The 20,511-nt window shown below is 36.5% G+C and overlaps 2 protein-coding genes across 3 annotated transcripts; both read right to left on the bottom strand.

Annotated features, from left to right (window-relative positions):
- Positions 1 to 9,134: 9,134 nt before the first annotated feature.
- LOC135724213 (CD48 antigen-like) lies at positions 9,135 to 13,466 on the bottom strand. Of its 2 annotated transcripts, none has more exons than XM_065244477.1 (4): positions 13,422 to 13,466; positions 12,674 to 13,003; positions 12,092 to 12,391; positions 9,135 to 11,506 (listed from the first exon to the last, which is right to left on the bottom strand). In XM_065244477.1, exons 1-4 carry the CDS (start codon positions 13,438 to 13,440, stop codon positions 11,370 to 11,372), a joined length of 786 nt encoding a protein of 261 aa, XP_065100549.1. In that variant the 5' UTR covers positions 13,441 to 13,466; the 3' UTR covers positions 9,135 to 11,369. The 2 variants fall into 2 exon arrangements, with proteins under 2 accessions (XP_065100549.1, XP_065100548.1); XM_065244476.1 differs by lacking the exon at positions 13,422 to 13,466 and adding an exon at positions 13,113 to 13,412.
- Positions 13,467 to 14,926: 1,460 nt separating this feature from the next.
- LOC135724255 (uncharacterized) lies at positions 14,927 to 17,653 on the bottom strand. The gene is made up of 3 exons (XM_065244479.2): positions 16,313 to 17,653; positions 15,749 to 16,045; positions 14,927 to 15,338 (listed from the first exon to the last, which is right to left on the bottom strand). Exons 1-3 carry the CDS (start codon positions 16,599 to 16,601, stop codon positions 15,202 to 15,204), a joined length of 723 nt encoding a protein of 240 aa, XP_065100551.1. The 5' UTR covers positions 16,602 to 17,653; the 3' UTR covers positions 14,927 to 15,201.
- Positions 17,654 to 20,511: the final 2,858 nt, after the last annotated feature.

Here is a 20,511-nt window from a genome sequence, read left to right as displayed (position 1 = left end):
AACGCCATTCCAGCATCTACGGCTATATTCATGGCGAGAACCAGGTAATCCATACACAAGTTTATTCAGACAAGTTGATTTATACACAAGTTGGGGGTGGGACAAATTGGTATCTCCAATTTGCCTAACTTGCGTGTTTTTGGCCTGTGGGAGGAAACCGGAGTACCCGGAGTAAACCCACGCTGACACAGGGAGAACACTGAAGTGTATATAAATACATGTTGCATATTGTTGATTTAGAGATGAGTAAACTCAAATGGAAGTATTTTAAAGGCAATATTGTGCATACTATGCATATTATAACATTATTATATTATCAAACTATGTATGTAATTTTTTACACAACATCCATTTCGTTTGTTTTTTGTTATAAAGGTGATACTGTTTTTATATTACTTATGATCTACAGTTTATGATCAACAGTTAAATTGTGCACAGCAGTACTGATTTATATTCTGCCTGGTTAACTTTGTGGTCTGCAGCTTTTCTACTTCCTGTCATGTGCCTGTCTGCAACTAAACCAAAGTTTTTAAAGTGCGGCTCTATGATGAACAATGAAAGAATTGATGCCACTGTTGCTGTCTTAGATCTTATCTACGTGTACATTACATTAACTTCCGGTGTCTATTTTCCTCTCTAACAGACCAAGCCTGCTGTTTTAGTTCAGTTGACCAGTGTTCAGTTAATAAGATATACGGAAAAAAAAATTCACAAAGCTCATACTTTGATATGTTATTCAATACATATATATGACATACCTTTAAAGTACCCATGTAGTCAAGTATTTTATCATTTAAAATGCAACTTTAAGCATCATAATAGCATAAAGGTTTTTCCTGTAACAGTTATTTCTTCATGCTTTGAAACAGGTTGAATAACCTTACCCTTGCCTCATAGCTATTTACGTGGATCTATGAATATGCAAATTAGTCTCCGCCTCTACTTAATCGCACTCAGACCATAGATTTGTATGTAAATAGATGCTGCATTCCCTAGTTTCAGACATAAGCTGTGTCCCAATTCAAAGGCTGCGACCTTCTAAGGACGTATTTTAAGACCGATTGCATCACAGAAGTGCGACTTGAGGCTAGTAAGGCCGTCCCAATTCAAAGGATGCTTAGAATGAAGCCTTAAAATGCGTTCTCATTTCTCTGTGCTGTTAAGGATAGAACGCATGGATCCTTAACAGCCGAGGATATCCCAAGAGTCATTGCGCGTCTGCAACGGCTGAATATAATGGCTGGATATTCTAAAATAAACAATTAAAACCTTTATTAAATAAAAGTGTATTTATCAGAAAACATTTTTTCTTGTCACTGTTTTAGTATTATAAGTTATGTTTTGTGTTAATAATATTCTTTTATGTTGCATATATTTCTAAGGTTGATTAATTTGATATACTGTTGAATAGTTTAATCTACATGCACGTCTAAAATTTTCTAAAATAAATTTATATTTTTCTGATTTCATATTTATTTTAATATGTCAGAAATGTCTCCGCTGTGTCCTGCTGACAGGCGCGGTGGGCGCGTGCAGCAGGTGACGCCAATTATGGGTCCTTTGAAGGTTAGACCGTCTCATTTCAGTTATCTTCGCGAACTTCTGAGGCTTCCACCTTGAAAGACAGAGTGCTCACCTTTTAAGGTCTCATGCTTATAAGGTTGCAGCCCTTGAATTGGGACACAGCTAACGCATGCGTGAACTGCGTGTTTGCAGCACTCTTTGCTGACGCTAATGCTGGGTACACACCAAAAGATTTTGTACTCCTTATAAGATTTTTAAAATGTGATAGACCACAAACATGAGGATAAAAAATCCTAGATTTAACCATTTTGCACTTAAAGTGGGTGGTGTGCCATAATGTGTCAAAGACAGCACACCACACACAAACACATTTTCAACCAGAGTCTCGAATGTGAACACAGAAAATCTTGCGGACTTTAAAATAAACATGGGAGACGATATGCCGGAAGAAAATGCAGTAATAGTGTTTGGAATGATTTTTACAGAAAATTCAAGGGGAAAAAAGGATTTTGGTGAAGTCATGGAGACAGCTGGAACTTGGTCTCTACAAGTTCACTTTGCATCAACTTTACTTTGTGCTGCACAATGACTGCTTCCCTCTTCCATCATCTCGCTTTCCGTTTGAATATTTTATTTGTTTTTACATAATAATCTCAAGAGCATGTGTGCATTTGTCCTTTCCCCCACACATCAGGATTTCTGATTGTAAATATTAAACAGGTTTAATATTTACGATTCGCGATCAAGGTTCTGACGTTTTTTAATCATAAAAGAGGCCCTTCCACATAAAACGGTTTTTACTTGTATTTTTTTATATGTGTTAGGTTCATATGTGTTTGTGTTGTGTCGTGAATGTGAAAATTAACTTCCACCTCCTCTGTCAGCCACTGAAAAGAAAGAAGTGGAGAAATCAGGTCAGTTTGAAAAGCTTATCAGTGTGACGTGGAACCAATACTAACCAACTGCAGAAGCGCAGAACCATACGTCATGACAGTCTGAGACTGACAGCACCAGCCTGACAGTCTGAGGCCGGAAGTGTGCCTTATAAGGTTTTCCGCTACTTCTGTGTTTTTTTTGGACCGTTTCAAAGTTTAAACCAGTGTTACTCATTGCGCGGCAAGCTTTTGGCAGTAAATAATACGGTGATATGATCATGCAGTCATGCGGTTTTTCTGTCTTTATTGCTCCACACTGACGCTAATTTTGTTAGAAAACCATACCCATTATAAAACTGTACTGTGATCAAGACCCACATCGATAAAAAAAATGCAGCGCTTGCACAGAGCGATTCACTTGACATCAAAGTACCGACCGTGAGATCAGTGTGCTTGTTTTAAGTATGAATTGTATGAAAATGTATTTAAAAGATTTAATTTGAAAATATATATTTTACGATCTATGAGATACAACTGTATATTATTTATAAATATATAGGGCGATTTCAGAATGACTGAGGCACTTTTTGCCATTTGAGATTAATATAATTAATTTTATATAAATATATATATATACACACACATATGTATGTATGTATGTATGTTTATGCATTTGTGTAATTAATGTAAAACGTAAGAATTGTTATTTGCTACAGACAATTAAGTTTTTTTTTTTTAAATGTATAGTTGTATAGTTTATTATCCATTTTTGTTGTTGTGTCATGAATAAATAAAAAATAAATTTAACACAAATCTTAAAAAATAAAGCTTCAGCATAAAGCATTTTAATAGATTTTAACATTTAATAATTCTCCGTCCACCTCCGGTCTGAGATTACAACTCCGCCCACTTCCGGCCTCAGACTGTCAGGCTGGGGCTGTTAGTCCCAGACTGTCATGACGTATGGTTCTGCGCTTCTGCAGTTGGTCCTATCTCCGTGGAACTGATCGAGGTCATTAATATTCATGAGCTCTTCAACTTGAGACCGCGCCCACATATTACATGTAGTTGAGTTAGTTTTCATAACAAGTTACTGCAAGGATGGCTAAACGTTAACCGGGCCATTGTTTTTCATCGAGAGACATCATTTCTATTAAACGAGGGAATCATAACAGTTGCTACATGTTTGGATGTTCAGAAGAACGCTGGATTTGAAGAGAGACTGCGATTAAAAAGCAATACTCCTCCATCAATATTGGATCCGGACAGAATGGCGCAGGTTATGTGAGTAAAGCCTTATGTGTCACTGTGGCGGCTGGTGTTTTCTCTTCCGAGGGACGCGAATTCATGCTGCACACGCTTTGAAAGGGTTTATGATAAAGGACACTCGTGTTTGTGTGAGTAAAACACTTGTTGTGTTGTGTGATATGTGTTACTATCAGTTGCGGCCATTGAATGTGATAAAAAACACGTGTGTGTGTGTGTGTGTGTGTGTTGCTACACGCACATCGAAAGGGTTTACGATAAAAGACACGTGTACATTTGTGTTTGTGTTTTTGTGTGTGGGTTTATGATAAAAGACACGCGTGTGTGTGTCAAAAGGGTTTATGATAAAATATGCGTGTGTAAGAAAGACTTAACATTAAACTGATTACACATGAGATTAAATTGAAAGTTAGTTTGAACGAAAAACTGTTATCCAATCATAGCAGTGGGCGTTTACTTCCAAGTCGTCAATGCAGCCCGCCCATTAAAACGGATCATTTCTCTAACCAGCCTCAAAATCAGGGTACAAAATAGCCTATTACTTATTGCTTTTGATGTTTTTGGATGTAAAAACCATGCAAACGTCATGAGTAGACCTCAGACAACAGTCTAAAACAATAAATACGCCAGAGGAAGGGCACCTTTAACACATCTCACACCAAGGGAAAATCTGATAAGATAATCTGTAGAAACATCAAGACACAGCTAGGATTGTCAGAAGGGAGGAAATCTGCCCAACATCACCCCGATTATCTTTTGGTGTTTACCCACCATAACAGGTGTATGCATCACAGAAGCAGAGCTGAGACAGCTGTGCTGCAATCATTTTAGGGCCAAGTCTATGAGGCATCCAAACATAATATCTATGACTGGAACTAACAGCCCATTTCTCACAATCTGCATATAAATAGCACGCAGTGTGAAAAGTTGTGCAATGTGTAGGCCAAATTCCAATTTTTCCAAACTCATGCTATGTGGCTCTTCTGTCTTGTGTTTTTACCCTGCCCCTTTGTTTCCTTGTTATTTATTCAATTAATAGTTCATGCTTTCTACCTGCCTGCTCTCATTACCTTGTTTAGTTCCTCTCCTATTTAATGCCCTTGTGTTTGCTGCTGAATTGTTGTGTCTTTTGCAGGGTTCCCACGGGTCCTTGAAATCCTTAAAAGTTTGTGAATCTGGGGGAAAACATTCAAGGCCCTGGGAAGTTTTTGAAAATATACATACATAGATACAGGTCATTGAAAGTGCTTAAATCTATTTTATGCAAGAAGTTTTCTGAAAAAAAAAATCCATATTATTCCCTGTGTAGTGTAGGATAATATCATAAAGATTCTAGACTTTTTGCTTTAAATTCGTATATCTTTTGTATGCAAATGTTTATTCATACCAAAATGCTTTTTGCATAGTTGTGTTTGACACATGAAAACGTCTCTGGTTACGTATATAACTGTTGTTCCCTGAGAAGGGAACGAGACGCTGCGTCTCCTTTGCCATACTTCCTGCGTCCCTGTAACGCCGTCTTTGGCAATATTTCAGATAGCGATATACTTCCTGGCTCCCGCGTCACCCTGTCTTTGTCGTTAAACCTCACCATTGGTTGAATTTGATATACACATTCAGACGCACTTACACCTGGAGGTGTCCCAAAGTGTCAGCACAGTGACGCAGCGCGAGTTCCCTCCAAAGGGAACTGTAACAATCTTAAAAGGTAACACGATGTATCCTTGCTCTCACTTGAAATGTGTCCCCACGTTTAGTCCTTAAATTTGAGGGTTTTGGACCTGTAAAGTCCTTGAAAGGTCCTTAAATTTGAAGTTAACTAAAGGGAACCTTGCTTTTGACACCGTCTCATGTGCCTTGTCCTGCTTTGGTTTGTTCATGTATATATCATTTGAATTATTGTCTTTGTTTGGCCCCTCAAAGGTATTTAAGCTACATTTAAACAAAAAAATTAGAAAGGCAAAACAAAACAAAAAACTTTTGTTTAAATGTATCTTAAATAAATTGATTGCAACCACTTACCTTAAAAAAATTGATTAAATTGAATAAATAATTTTTCTCAGTGTTCTGTCCACCCTAGACATGACAAGTAGGACTTTTATTTCACAGAGTTTGATGTTTTTTATGGATATTTAAGTATTACTCAACTGGAAGTGGCACGAACATAATATTTTCTTTTAAACCCATCTCAGAATTCACACTTTCTAGTGATTTTAACACTTTGGCTTCTGTTATACGCCACCATTTCCTGTACAGCGTTCCTTTTAACATTCGCATTATAGTTACAATAAGCAGCTGCGTCTAACTTCCCATCATATAAACCATGCACAGAGAATTGGAATGCATTTTGCAAATGCTTTATAGGGAGGAGAAACCAATCACTGCATGATAGCACATAACCTACTTGGATGATATTTCACATTTGTGCAAGGGGCACAGTGAAAAATCCTTGTGGAGTAATAAAGTTTTCTTGAGTAAGAATCCTCTATTGTGAAATGTATACACCTCATGTTTCAAGCCCATAAAAGCTCATTGTTTTCATCAAGAATAATACTGATATTCGAGGAGAGGGCTCCCATCTGATATCCGAGGAGAGGGCTCAGATCTCTGTATTTGGCCCGAACTCAGTGCACCACGCCCCAAAAGAGATAGCTCTGGTCTCGGTATTTGACTTGAACTCAGAACACACCCGCCTGAGTTTGAACATGTTCCTCCTAAACTTTTTTATGAAACATTTCTCCACAAACTGTGTTCAAATAATTGAGCATGTCATTTCAGACGTCTGAGAATTTTAGATTTTCATCTGTCAACTTTTTCTTGACTTCACCAACCTCCCCTTAATCATTTGTGACATTTCACGATAAAATTTTTACTGATCAAAATATCCTGGTAAATTTGTCATATGAAGGGTCCCTGAATCTCAGCTGTAAAGGTGATGTAAGCAATCGCTTCCCAGAGAAAACCTCTTCTAAAGAATGCACACTTTGCTTACTTAGTTGAGACATAAAAGTCAGTAAATCACCCGCCAAATGTGTGGGTTGTAAGTGCATTCATTTGACTCTAAAGTGTTCCTGTAGTTTGTTTGCTATTCGTAACCATTCAAAGTGCTGTAAGTCACTTTGGATAAAGCATCTGCTGAATGCATAAATGTAATGTAAAGTGCACAATGCAAATCATGTGTATACGTGTCATGTGTATACATTTCCTGTCAAAAACTATTATGAGGTTTCTTTCCGACCTGTGAATACAAGCAACTCAACCACAAACTGCACACAATTGCCTGATACTTTTTTGCACACACATTCAATAATAGACATGCACTTACATCAGTTTACATACTCAAGGCCTATACTGGCCTACATTTTTAAAACCGCAGCACATCACACTGTGTGTCAAGAACTGAGCAAGTTCTGGGTCATAGTGCACAGAAGCGTTTCTGCATGTGAGTTTATAAAAGGTCATTTTCATTGCAAAAGCAAGATTCATTTTCATTTTATGCTTTTAAAGTAAAGACAATGTAAAAAATGTTCATATATGTAGTTTGACAATGAGAGGTGCCATTTACCCCCCCACACACACACAACATTCGCTCTATCATCTGCCCAGCTAACATTATTTTGTGCGCCTGTGTTATGTGTATTTCCACTGACGTGTCTTTCAAACACGCATTATTAAGTGTTTACTTTCCATGCCCCATAGGTCCCTCATAGCACCTATCAAATATTATACTAGATTTGATGAAAACAAGCGACGCATGGTGTAAGTTTTCAACAGCCTCGGGTAGACGATAACAAAGGTCCATCTGGACCCATCTGCTAACAGTACAAAGAGAGTGCGTGTGTGGGTTTTTTGGGGGGGAGGGGGCGGAGACATCTGGTGAATATAAAATTACATCAAAAACAAAAAACGACAAGAAATCTAGTCCAGAAGTGTTATGACCCAGATGTTAGTCAGTGGGGTTGAGGGTGTAACAGCTAAAATAAAATAAATAAAAACTGGTGTAGTGCAAAACAGATCACAAGTTTTATTTACACTATTTACAGGTGAGAAAAGCTATATACAATATTTACAGGGCTGGAAGACACATGCGCACAAGAGAAGGGAAAAGAGAATGCAGGTGGAAACAAAATCAAAGAAATAAACAAAAGCAGTCTGATAGTTGAACCAAACTAACTAGTAGTGAATGTTTCAAATCTATATGCGGCGCCACAAGAATCGACAGCCGGATGACGTCAAAGTACCGCGTGAGCGATTCGCAACATCGTTCTTTAAATCACTCTCGCGGAACTTTGACGTCATCCAGCTGTCGGTTTTAGCGGCACCGCATCAAGTTGAACAAGCCTAGTGGTTCTGAGCGTGTTTAAAACATGCCAAGTCACGTAATTTTAGCAAACGAGGCTTCCTTACATCATAACTGCTTGAAAACGGTTCGAAAATCTGATGGTTCACCACTAGGGGGAGATGATCACAAATGGCCAGAGTTTAAAGGTGCAGTGTGTAAATTTTAGTGGCATCTAGTGGTGAGGTTGTGAATTTCAACCAACAGCTCAGTCCACTGCTCACCCCTCGCTTTTGAAACGCATAGAGAAGCTGTGGTAGCCGCCACCGGAAAAACATGTCATTGTTGGAGAAAACTTAGTAAAAAAAGTTTGTCCGTTAAGGGCTTCTGTAGAAACATGGCGGCACAAAATGGCGACTTTCACGTAAAGGGAACCCTCTGTGTATGTAGATAAAAACATCTCATTCTAAGGTAATAAAAACATAACGGTTCATTATAAAACGGTCTTTATACACCCCTGATAATGTAGTTTTGTATATTATTTTGCAATTCTGTCTAGAGATCCTTTTAAAAATTACACACTACACCTTTAATGTTATGTGAACTTGGGTCAGTTTCATTATGCAAGTTCATAAAACATTCATCCTTCTGACTAACATTACCAGGCTTTGTGTTTAAAGAGAGATTTAATGACACACATGTGCATAATTAAAAGGGGAGCTAAAGTGTTAATGATCTGTTTGCCCTAAATAAAACTAAAAACAAAATACACTTTTATTGAATGGCTTAATTAAATTAAATTAAATTAAATTAAATAATTTATTTTTCTGTAAAAAACATGTTTTTAGAAAAACCTTTGCAATTATTTTAAAAAAAATGTAAAATATTTGGACTGAGATCTTGTTGCTTTTATAATGTTTTCACCAGCAGGTGGCGCCATGTATAGGTGTTTCGAGCGCTTCAAAAGAGTGAATCTTTTTTAGAAGCATATTGTTCAATTAATGTAAGCCTTGTGTTCAATAAAAATCACCTTAAGCCCTCCATACAAAACAGAAAATAAACTCAGTTGTAAACAATATATAATTTTTTATTTTCGACTACCTAAATGCACATTATATGTAATTCATTTAAAATGTATCACAGTAGTTACAATTTTGTGTGATTTTTTTTTAAAACCCACTTTTCTTGGGTAAAAATTTTTATTTTAAATATAGCAGAGGAGATATGGAGGAATTCACACAACAGGACTTCACAATAATATATTACTTTATTAACAATTAAAGAGGGATAAATAGAAAACTACTATTTCAATAAATATATGCATGAAGTTTAATATCAAGTTTGTATGCATTTCGGACAAATGACAACTAATTATGCAATTCGCCACACAATACTGCACTCTAGTGGTTATTCAAGGAACCACACTGCAAAACTTCACCCATGATAAAAAATAATTGTGTTCAGAGACAATTCATTTCACACAGTTATATAGTTTCATTTCCACAAGATCACCATACAATAATGATATTTACTTTGCATATAAACTTCAAAATGACACATTGAAATACATCCACTCATACAGACAATGGGTAAAATATAAAAAGACACTTCCCTAAAAATGGTTTGGTTATGCAAGGGTGTAGGGTTAAATGCAGAGTTACATTTTAAGGCATTTAAATTTTTGTTTACATGATAAACTTTTAAATATGTAAGTTTGATTTAAATATGCAAAACAACTGTAAAGAAACACTATGCAATTTCACTGACAAAATTCAAAATTGTTTTAGGCAAAAAGTGACCCGGGGAAAAAAAGTTTGATTATTGTTTATAGTGGTGATTTTATATTCATTTCACATGCAGTAATTACAAGAAAGGCAAAGTTATTTTAATCCAGTGCTGTTCGAAGGTCAAAGCAATGTCAGTATAAAAAAACTGTGACTCTAAAGAATTTGATCTGCCTACTATAAAAAGGCAGCTTCCTACATGATCAAGTTTTTCTCTGTGGGTTTTATGTCTGCCTTTGTGCATCCCCCATCTCTATCTCTCTATACAAACCACACAAAACACATCCTGTGATACCAGCAAAGTGTCAACCACACTGTCAGACAACAGAGAAACAAAAGAATCACATGATTGAAAACAAAGTTTTTCTAACTTCCTGTCTTAATCTTTGCTAACAAAACTCCATGACATGTATCCACCAGAAATGGGTTGTACACAAGTACATGATTTAATAGACAGCCATGGCTTCTTACTTTTTTCAATTCAATGCTGTAAACCAGGGGTCTTTAGCACTTTACTTTGAGGGCCAGATTTTAAAAATTTAAATATAATGTGAGCCAAATTTTTACCACTATTTTACCTTTTATATATTTTTAAGTCTTACCTATTATATTATTGTTATATTATTTTTATATTATTGTGATATAATGTGATTTTCACAAAATGTTAATGGCTTCCAATAATTTTTTAAAACATATACACATACAATAATGAAAGACCAAACATAAAAGAAACAGACCATCTGCCCCATCAAAAAAAAACAAAAAAAACTCATGCCATCTTAATTTTTTCTTTTTATCACCTTTAAAATATGAGTGTGTTTCTTCAAAAATACCAAATTTTGAACAAAATGTTGAGATAATTCAGATTCAGAACGATGACACAAACATACAAAGGCAAAGGCAGTAACTTCGTTTTTGGTCAAAAATTACTTATTGATATTTTTGAGACATTCAAGACCTCCTTTATTATTTGCATTAGTATCTTGAGTCAGTTTTATGTTTTTTTCGAGAAAATATTAATAATGAAGAAATTAACTGACAACTGAAACTCACTATAAGTCTAAGTTTAAAGTCATTTTTTCAGTTTCACACTCTAGCGAGTTAAGGTCTTTTGCCTTTGTAGGGCAGTATGCAAATACAACATGGATACTTAAAATTCATTCTTTTACAGAATGTTTTTAATGTCTCTCTTTGTTATTCTCATACATAATATCTATCAACAATTCTTGATATCACACACTGGACTTCAATGAAACACTGTGACATACACAGTACTTAAAGCAACCCTGAAGAGTTTTTGCTCTTTGCTCCCCCTACAGGTTGGAAGCGGAATTGTCCATTACCACTGTCGTAAATAATTTAGCCTACTGCAGCAAATCTGGCTCTGATTGGATTGTAGGTCTGCCGTAAAGCAGGTTTTTGTTGTTTTACTCGAACTACAGGACCGCGACCCGATGGTTGGAAACTTTTTTAGTGCGGTTTTGGCCGATAGATGGCTGCAAAGCGAATGTGAAAGTGCCATTCATCCTGATTCGAGTGGACGAACAACTGAAACTTTTTTGGAAACGTCATTTTAAGATAACAAAAAACTCTTGGTGTTGCTTTAACACTGGAGCCTTTTTCCCTTAAAAATGCTGCCCTCTAGAGTCCAGCTGCGTTTGTGCTCTCATTTGTAGATCTGAAGTGATGAACCAGAACAACAACAGTAGCCACGCCCACAAGAGCAGAGATGGCCAATCGGATCACAGCTTCGGTAAAACCACAACAATGACCATAATCTGAGAAAGGAAAACAAGATGGGTGCATGCAAGCCAAATACTCTTGCTACTCTCTTTATAGACCCTTTTACAGCTCACGTGATCAAATAGTCTGCGCGCGCATTTGGGCAACAGAAGTGGTGTTATTCCCCATTGGTTCTAACGTGGTAGCAACTCAGAAAGTTTATTAAAACGGTTTCTCAACATCAAAATGTCCCGTTGTTGCGTGTGGTTGCACTAATATAATATACTAATATACGTATATATGTATCTGGCAACTTTATTTTTGGCCATCTGCTAACGTCTTTTATCCACTCCACTATAGTACACGGATCTGGTAGCTGTGTTGAAAATGTTGATAAAGTCAATTTTTTTTAAATAACTTACTGTTTGTGTTGCTTCACTGTTGATTCTTACGATACTTCCGTTGCCTAAATGCGCGCGCATACGCTGCCACGTCATCATTGTGTACAAACAGTAAAAGGGTCTATTGCATTAAACTTTTATTTACAGTTTAAACAATTCTGATTTATTGGAGTGCAGATTAATTTAGACCAACAGTAAAGCTGATAGGACATCAAGGGATTTTATTTTATTGTGACTCACCTGAACACATCTTACAGAGATGAGTGATGTTGAGATGTTGAGTTTGGTTTGTGATGGGATTGTTGACCACACATCTGTATGTGTTTGCATCCTGATATTCAACCTCCAGAGGTAGAGAGAGTCTGATGTTGAGATCAGACACACTGATGCTGGATAATAAACTGTTTCCTTTGTACCAGGACAGACTCACATCTCTCACATTCAACACTGAACACAACACCACACATTTTGAACTTGATGATCTTTCTGATGATGAACAGTTTGAAGAGTTACTGGTGATGACAGGAACGGGCAGAGGAGCTGAAAAACATGATTGAAAAGTGAATATTATCATTGTATCCCATTTAAATGGTCATCAATGTGTAAGTGTTTTATTTTTATTCTTAATGGTGTAGTTACATTATATCTCAACGGAGATGCAAAACAACCCAAATTTGACCTCATGCTTACCACTGTGTGCATAAATGAGATGCGTAAATTGTATGGGACTGACAAGCATGTCTGTTTTATTTGTATTTTCTGAAAAAGTTAATAAAAACCAAAGAACATTAAGAGATGACAAGACTTATTCACTTTACTCACCATAGACAGTAACATTAAATATTTTGTATGCGGTCATTCTGCTGTTGATGATCTGTAGTTTATAAAGTCCAGAGTCTGTGGTGCTGATGTTTGTGATGGTGAGAGATCCAGTCTGACTGTCCAGCTTCAGTCTGTCTCCAAATATCTCATTACTGCCATCCAGATAAACTTGTTTCTTGTGGATTTCAGCTATACGAGTCCCTTTAGGTCCAAACATCCACAGTATGTGATCATCTCTCTGTATTTGAGTAATATCAGCGTGTAGAGCAACAGAATCTCCCTCCATCACTGACACTGACTTCACTTCATCTCCATCAACACCAAACACACCTGAAACAAACAGAGATTTTGGCTTAAATGTATTATTAAATTGTAATGGACATTTATGCAAATCAAGATCTTTATAAAAAAAAAAAACAGTCCGTTAGCCTATACTTACCACGTGCTAACCACAGGCACAGACAAAAGAAACCCGATTTATAAAGCATGATCCACCAGAAGCTTTCTGATTATTTAACTCCACATTTTGTGTACTGCTTTATGGATTAAATCCTATTTCTATTTTGTATATTTCGTTCTCAAACTGTTGCTATTTTTATATTCATAATAGTCTCCGAAGCAAAAGAAAAAGCCTCTTCCCGTTATACACCCAGTAGGTTACAGCACTGACCCTCCCCGTATGACGACAAAACACAGAGTTCACTATAAGAAAATTGTCCTAATTTGAAAACTATACATATTATTATACCTATGCAAACTGCATGCATTTTTTACACAACATATCCATTTGTTTAGCTGGTACTGTTTTATATTACAGACTTTGAACACTGCAGTACTGATTTTTAATCTGCCTGTTCAACGTTGTGGTTTGCGGCTTTTCTTCTTCCTGTCATGTGCCTTTATGCAAGAAAAACTAAACCAACGTTTTTAAAGTGCTGTTCTTTGATAAACAATGAAAAAATTGCTGCTACTGGCGCTGTCTCAATGCATCTTAGATCTACATGCACATGAACTTCCTGTCATCCTGTGTCTATCTTCAATATATTCAACAAATCAATTAAAGGTTTCACCCAAAAATGAAACTTCTGTCATCATTTTCTCACTCTCATGTTGTTACAAACCTGTATACATTTCTTTGTTCTGATGAACAGGAAAGAAGATATTTTGAGGAAATTTATGGTTACTGCGTTGCACATTGAGCTGCATTGTGCCGAGTGTATAATAGAGCTTTAATCTTTAAAGGGATAGTTCACCCCAAAATGATAATTGTAATTATAAATCACTTACCTCTGTATCGTTCTAAACCACCAAGTGCTTCGATTGTCTTCATAAGACATATTTAGATATTTTTAATGAAAACCGGGAGGCTTGTTACGGTCGCATTGACTTCAGTTACATTTACAATCCGTTTCCCAGAAAAGAAAAAGGTAAATTTGACACATGAAACAATTAAAGGGTCCCTGAATCTCAACTGATAAAAGGTGATGAAAGCAATTACTTCCCAGAAAAAAACTACTTCTAAAAATGCACACTTTGTGACTCATAAATGATGATAAATCACCTATTCTGTAAAAATACTTTGCTGCTTTAAATTTTTTGTTGAATCAACTTGGATTTACAAGTCATTTCAACTTTCTATTATTTATTATTACACATAATTATGTGTTTGATTTATGGTGTCATGTGTTGATAGTTTGTTTTTGTGTATTTTAGAATTATTGGAATCTCTGCGTAATTTTGAAGTTGTTTAACACCCATGAACAGCACTTTGGTTCATTTTAATGGTTTTGAAAGTGCTTTATAAATAAAAGTTGAGTTGAGTATCTTGACTAGATATGAGTTGTTATCTGCATCTGATGAATAATGTAAAGTGCACAATGCAGACCAACTCATTTATATATGTCTCTATGCATTTCCTGCCCAAAACTATATGAGGTTTCTTTCCGACCTGTGAATACAAACATCTTACCCTACATAATCAAAACCGCAGCACATCTCACTATGTGTCAAGAACTGAGCAAGTTCTGTGTCATAGTGCAGAAGCGTCTCTGCATGTGGGTTTATAAAAAGACATTTTCAATGCAAAAGCAAGGGCAAAATAAGAACCCTGATTGCTACATTTCTGCTCCAAGCACATTTTAATAACCTTTGTTTTTTTATATGGATTATTATTTACAAGACACATAAAAAATATCTACAGAGTTGATGGCAGTTACATCAACCCATCAAATGTTTTTCTCATCATCATCGGCAAAAGCTGGAGGGTTCTCCACGGAGTAGTTTAGACATAGAGAAGAGTGTTGGCATTATACATTATGATTTGCATCATGTAATACTTGAAATATTCATATTCCTAAGGCCAATAGTGGAAGAATATTTGCTGCTGCGAGCAAGATTAATTTTCATTTTATGTTTTTAACGTAAAAACATGATCTAAGCAGTTATTACAAGAGACACTAAAATGAATTTAAAAGAAATACTGTGAAATAAATAGTACTGTAGACTTTTTTCCCTAAAAATGCTGCCCTCTAAAGTCCAGCTGTGTTTGTGCTCTCTTCTGTAGATCTGAAGTGATGAACCAGAACAACTACAGTAGCCACGCCCACAAGAGTAGAGATGACCAATCGGATCACAGCTTCGGTAAAACCACAACAATGACCATAATCTGAGAAAGGAAAAGAAGATGTGTGCATGCAAGCCAATTACTCTTGCTACTCTCTTTATTGCAATGTTTTACAAAGGCATTAAAGTTTTATTAACAGTTTAAAACAATTCTGATTCAGACTAATTTAGACCAACACTAAAGCTGATCAAGGGATATTATTAGAAATTATTAAATCTTAGTGTATTTATTAGTTGGTATAACTGAATCTGATTACTGGTCTAGACTCTCACCAGTGAGCGTAAGCCACCTGATAACAGGAAGCTGAGTGTGAAGAAAATGGTTATTTTTACTCCAATCTTGGTTAACTTGAAGTCTGTGCTTAATGTGGTGTCAAGTTAAACTCAGTAGAAACCACCACTCTTTATACTAAAAAAACTGCTAAAATAAATGTTACACAATTTATGTCATACCTGAACACGGCTGACAGAGATGATTGATGTTGAGATGTTGAGTTTGGTTTGCGATAGGATTTCTCACCACACAGCTGTATGTGTTTGTATCCTGATATTCAACCTCCAGAGGTAGAGAGAGTCTGATGTTGAGATCAGACACACTGATGCTGGACAATAAACTGTTTCCTTTGTACCAGGACAGACTGACATCTCTCACATTCAACACTGAACACAATACCACACATTTTGAGCTTGATGATGATGATGATGAACAGTTTGAAGAGTTACGAGTAATGACAGAAACGGGCAGGTGAGCTGAAAAACATGATTGAAAAATGAATGCTATCATTTTATCACATTTAAAAGGTCATCAATGTGTAAAGTGTTTTATTTTTAATGGTGTAGTTACATTATTTCTCAGCGGCTGTCTAACAGCCAAAATTTGACCTCATGATTACCACTGTGCACATAAATGAGATAAATTGTACAGGACTGATCAAGCATGTCCGTTGTATTTGTCTTTTCGAAAGAAGTAAAATCATTGAACAGTAAGAGATGACAAGAGTTAGTCACTTTACTCACCACAGACAGTAACATTAAATCTTTTGTACGAGGTTGCTCTGCTACTGATGATCTGTAGTTTATAAAGTCCATTGTAAGTTGGTCTGATGTTTGTGATGTTAAGAGATCCAGTCTGACTGTTCAGTTGTAGTATGGCTCTAAATATCCCAATATCAAATATAAAGCTCCAATTGGCTTGTTTAATGATTTCAGCTATACGAGTCTCTTTAGGTCCATACATCCACACTATCTGCTGATCTGTCTGTATTTCAGTAAGATCGGTGTGTAGAGTAACAGAATCTCCCTCCATCACTGACACTGACTTCACTTCATCTCCACCAACAGCAAACACACCTGAAATTTTTTTTTAATTTCCACAAAATTGCGGTTAAATTGTAATGAACATTTATGCAAATCAAGATATTTAGCATAAAACCAGTCCGTTACTTACCACGTGCCAACCACAGGCAAAAACAAAACAAACCTGATTTATAAATCATGATCCAAGTTCACCAGGGGCCAGTTTCAATAAGGAGGTTCAACCAACTCTTAGTTTAAACTTGAACTCTGGGATAGGAAACTCTGAGTTTTCGGTTACAGAACAGCTGATCTGTTAGTTCAATCGACTCTAAATAGATTGACTCTGAGTTAAGCGCATGCACAACCACTATGAAAAGCCATCATCAATGGAGCTCCAATATTACGATTCACCATGGAAACAGCAAGTAAAAAAGAGGTCTAAATCCTCTTTACTACGAAAACTGAAAGTGTTGCTGCAAATGTACAGCAACCACGAGCATATATTTTAAAGGTCATGTTCTTTCTGATCCCATTTTTTAAACCCTAGTTAGTGTGTAATGTTGCTGTTAGGGCATAAATAATACCTGTAAAATGATAAAGCTCAAAGTTCACTGCCAGTTGATATATTTTCTTTAACAGAAATCGCCAACGAACGGCCGGTTTGGACTACAGCCCTCTACTTCCTGCTTTAATGACGTCAGTAGAACAGTTTTTGACTAAACTCCGCCTACAGGAATACGTCAGTCGCCAGCTAAGCTAACAGCAAGCTAAGCTGCTATCGAATCACAACACACAAAACAAACTACACAATCAGAACTCGTTACGTATTTCTGATGGACGGACTTTATAGAACAAGAAAGACATCAGCACGTTTTGAGGACAGTGAAAATTTATTTATGCGCACATTACTTGCCAGCGTATTCTACATCAGCAGGTGACGTCAGCAGCATGCACTGTAGTCTGCGCGTGAACACGCTCTGAACAACCAAGAAATTTTTGTTTTGTTTTCTTTGTGCACAAAAGTGTTCTCGTCAATTCATAATATTATTATGGAATAAGACTGATGGAACATGGACATTTTTGGTGATGTCTTTCATTTTTTGGGAAACGGATTGTGAATGTAACCAAAATCAATCCCACATAGCAATGTTGTTCCGTCCCAGCTCCGGCCCACAAAACCAGTTTTCCTCGGCCCACATACAACGAAGAATGACGGCCCTTCAATGGCCCAGTTCTGGATTACAGACAATAGCACATAACTGGCCCAGACCTGGGCCAGAACAGACCCTACAAACAAGCCTACGATGGCCCTTGCAGCCCTTACTTAGCCCCCATGAAGCCCTCATGCAGCAAAATCCCCAGAGTTAAATAAACACTGCTGGATGTATATATTGTCCCAATCTTACAGAGTGTTAAAAAGTAACACTGAAGCAGAATTAAAAGCTCTGTTATCCTCTCTCACCATCTCTGTCTGAAACCTAAAATTGCATTTTACATCTTACTTGTAGAGTCATTTTCTTCCTTTAGGTTGAGATTTTGTTCCATTTAAAGTCACCCTTATTGTGATTAGTGTTTGTTTTAGTTGGACTTGACTCTTCCCTTATTTAGTTTTTTGACTGCTTTAACTCTGTGTTTTAAGACACGTTGTTTACAGAAGGGAAAATACAATAGAGCAACTCTTTGATGGTGGTTAACACTGTTAATAAAGTCTAAACAGCATCAACTAGAAAACGTATGTATTAATTTAATGATTGAACCCTTATCAGAAGCATCTTTCTCTGACAATAATGTGATACTACAGTATGAAATCCAGCTCGCTCATAGCAGTTTGTTATTCTGAAGAATTTTGAAACACTGACACTTAAAATTAACTGGTGTGTAATGTAGACACACAAACATCAAGAATCAGAGTATGAATCTCAACCATGGTGACAAAAAAAATTGTAAAAAGTTCATTATTTATCCATGCTGCAGTGCATGATGGGAGTCCTGGATGAGATTTGTAATTTGTTGATACCCAGCATGCGTTGCAGCATGAAGTTTTTCATTTTATGGTCACCATCATTGTGATTCATACTCTGATTCTTGATGTTTGTGTGTCTACACAACAAACCGGGTAATTTTAAGTATCAAGTGTTTCAAAATTCTTCAGAATAACAAACTGCTATGAGAGAGCTGGATTTCATACTGTAGTATCACATTATTGTCAGAGAAAGATACTTCTGATAAGGGTTCAAACATTAAATTAATACATACGTTTTCTAGTTGATGATGTTTAGACTTTATTAATAGTGCTAACCACCATCAAAGAATTGCTCAATTGTCTTTTCCTGCTGTAAACAACATGTCTTAAAACACAGAGTTAAAAAAACTAAATAAGTCAAGAGTCAAGAGTCAAGTTCAACTAAAACAAACACTAATCACAATAAGGGTGACTTTAAATGGAACAAAATCTAAACCTAAAGTAAGAAAATGACTCTACAAGTAAGATGTAAAATGCAATTTTAGGTTTCAGACAGAGATGGTGAGAGAGGATAACAGAGCTTTTAATTCTGCTTCATTGTTACTTTTTAACACTCTGTAAGATTGGGACAATATTTACATCCAGCAGTGTTTATTTAACTCTGGGGATTTTGCTGCATGAGGGCTTCCTGGGGGCTAAGTAAGGGCTGCAAGGGCCATGGTAGGCTTGTTTGTAGGGCCTGTTCTGGCCCAGGTCTGGGCCAGTTATGTGCTATTGTCTGTAATCCAGAACTGGGCCATTGAAGGGCCGTCATTCTTCGTTGTATGTGGCCCGAGGAAAACTGGTTGTGTTGGCCGGAGCTGGGCCGGAACAACATTGCTATGTGGGATGGGACAGTCACAAGCCTAGCGGTTTTCATCAAAATACCTAAAAATGAGTTCTGAAAACAATCGGAGCACTTGGTGGTGTAGAACGACACAGTGATAAGTGATATATGATAAAATTATCATTTTGGGGTGAACTAACCCTTTAAGCACTGACACTAACAGGTGTGAGTGTGTGCCTTGTCCTGCTTTGTTTTGTTCATGTATATCATTTAAATTATTGTATTTGTTTGCCCCCTCGAGGGTGTTTTTGTTGCATAATAAAGTCTTGTATTAAAAAAGCTGCATGCATTTAGTATTTTGTCCAACCCCAGACATGACAAGTGGGACTTTAAAAAAGTATTTGACAGATTTTGGTGTTTTTTGTTGTTGGAATATCTATGTATTAGAACAGGAAGTGGCACAAACAACATATTTTCTTTTAAACCCACCTCAGAATTCACACTTTCTAGTGATTTTAAGACTTTGGCTTCTAGTATATGCCACTATTTCCAATGACTTCAACGACCTCCCTTCTGTGACATTTTACAATAAAATTTAAGTTCTTCCTTCCATTTGTACTGATCAAATATCCTAGTAAATTATTCAAAGGTCCCTAAATCTCAGCTGGTGGAAGGTGATGCAAGTAATCACTTCCCTGAGAAAACCTCTTCTGAAAAGGCACACTTTGCGAGTTATAAATGTTGATAAATCACCTGCCAAACATGTAAATATGTTGTATTACAGTGAATGAATTACTAATGCAAACATTTGCTATTCGTAAACCTTCAATCCTTTGTATTAAAGCATCTGCTGAATGCATAAATGTAATGGAAAGTAAAGTTCACAATGCAGACCAACTCATGTGTATACGTGTCTATAATAAGGTTTCTTTCCGACCTGTGAATACAAGCAGCTCTCCACCCACAAACTGCACACAACGACTACCTGATACTTTCTGCACACCTAACACAGACATCCAATAATAGACATGTGCTTATGTACATCAATTTACATACTCAAGGCCCATACTGGGCTACATAATCAAGACCGCAGCACATCACACTATGAGTCGAGAACTGACCAAGTTCTGT

This window comes from Paramisgurnus dabryanus, chromosome 24, assembly GCF_030506205.2.
Source record: "Paramisgurnus dabryanus chromosome 24, PD_genome_1.1, whole genome shotgun sequence".
In the NCBI taxonomy this organism is placed as follows: domain Eukaryota; kingdom Metazoa; phylum Chordata; class Actinopteri; order Cypriniformes; family Cobitidae; genus Paramisgurnus; species Paramisgurnus dabryanus.
The sequence above is the reverse complement of the archived record's forward strand: the minus strand, read 5'-3'. Positions and strand labels throughout refer to the sequence as shown.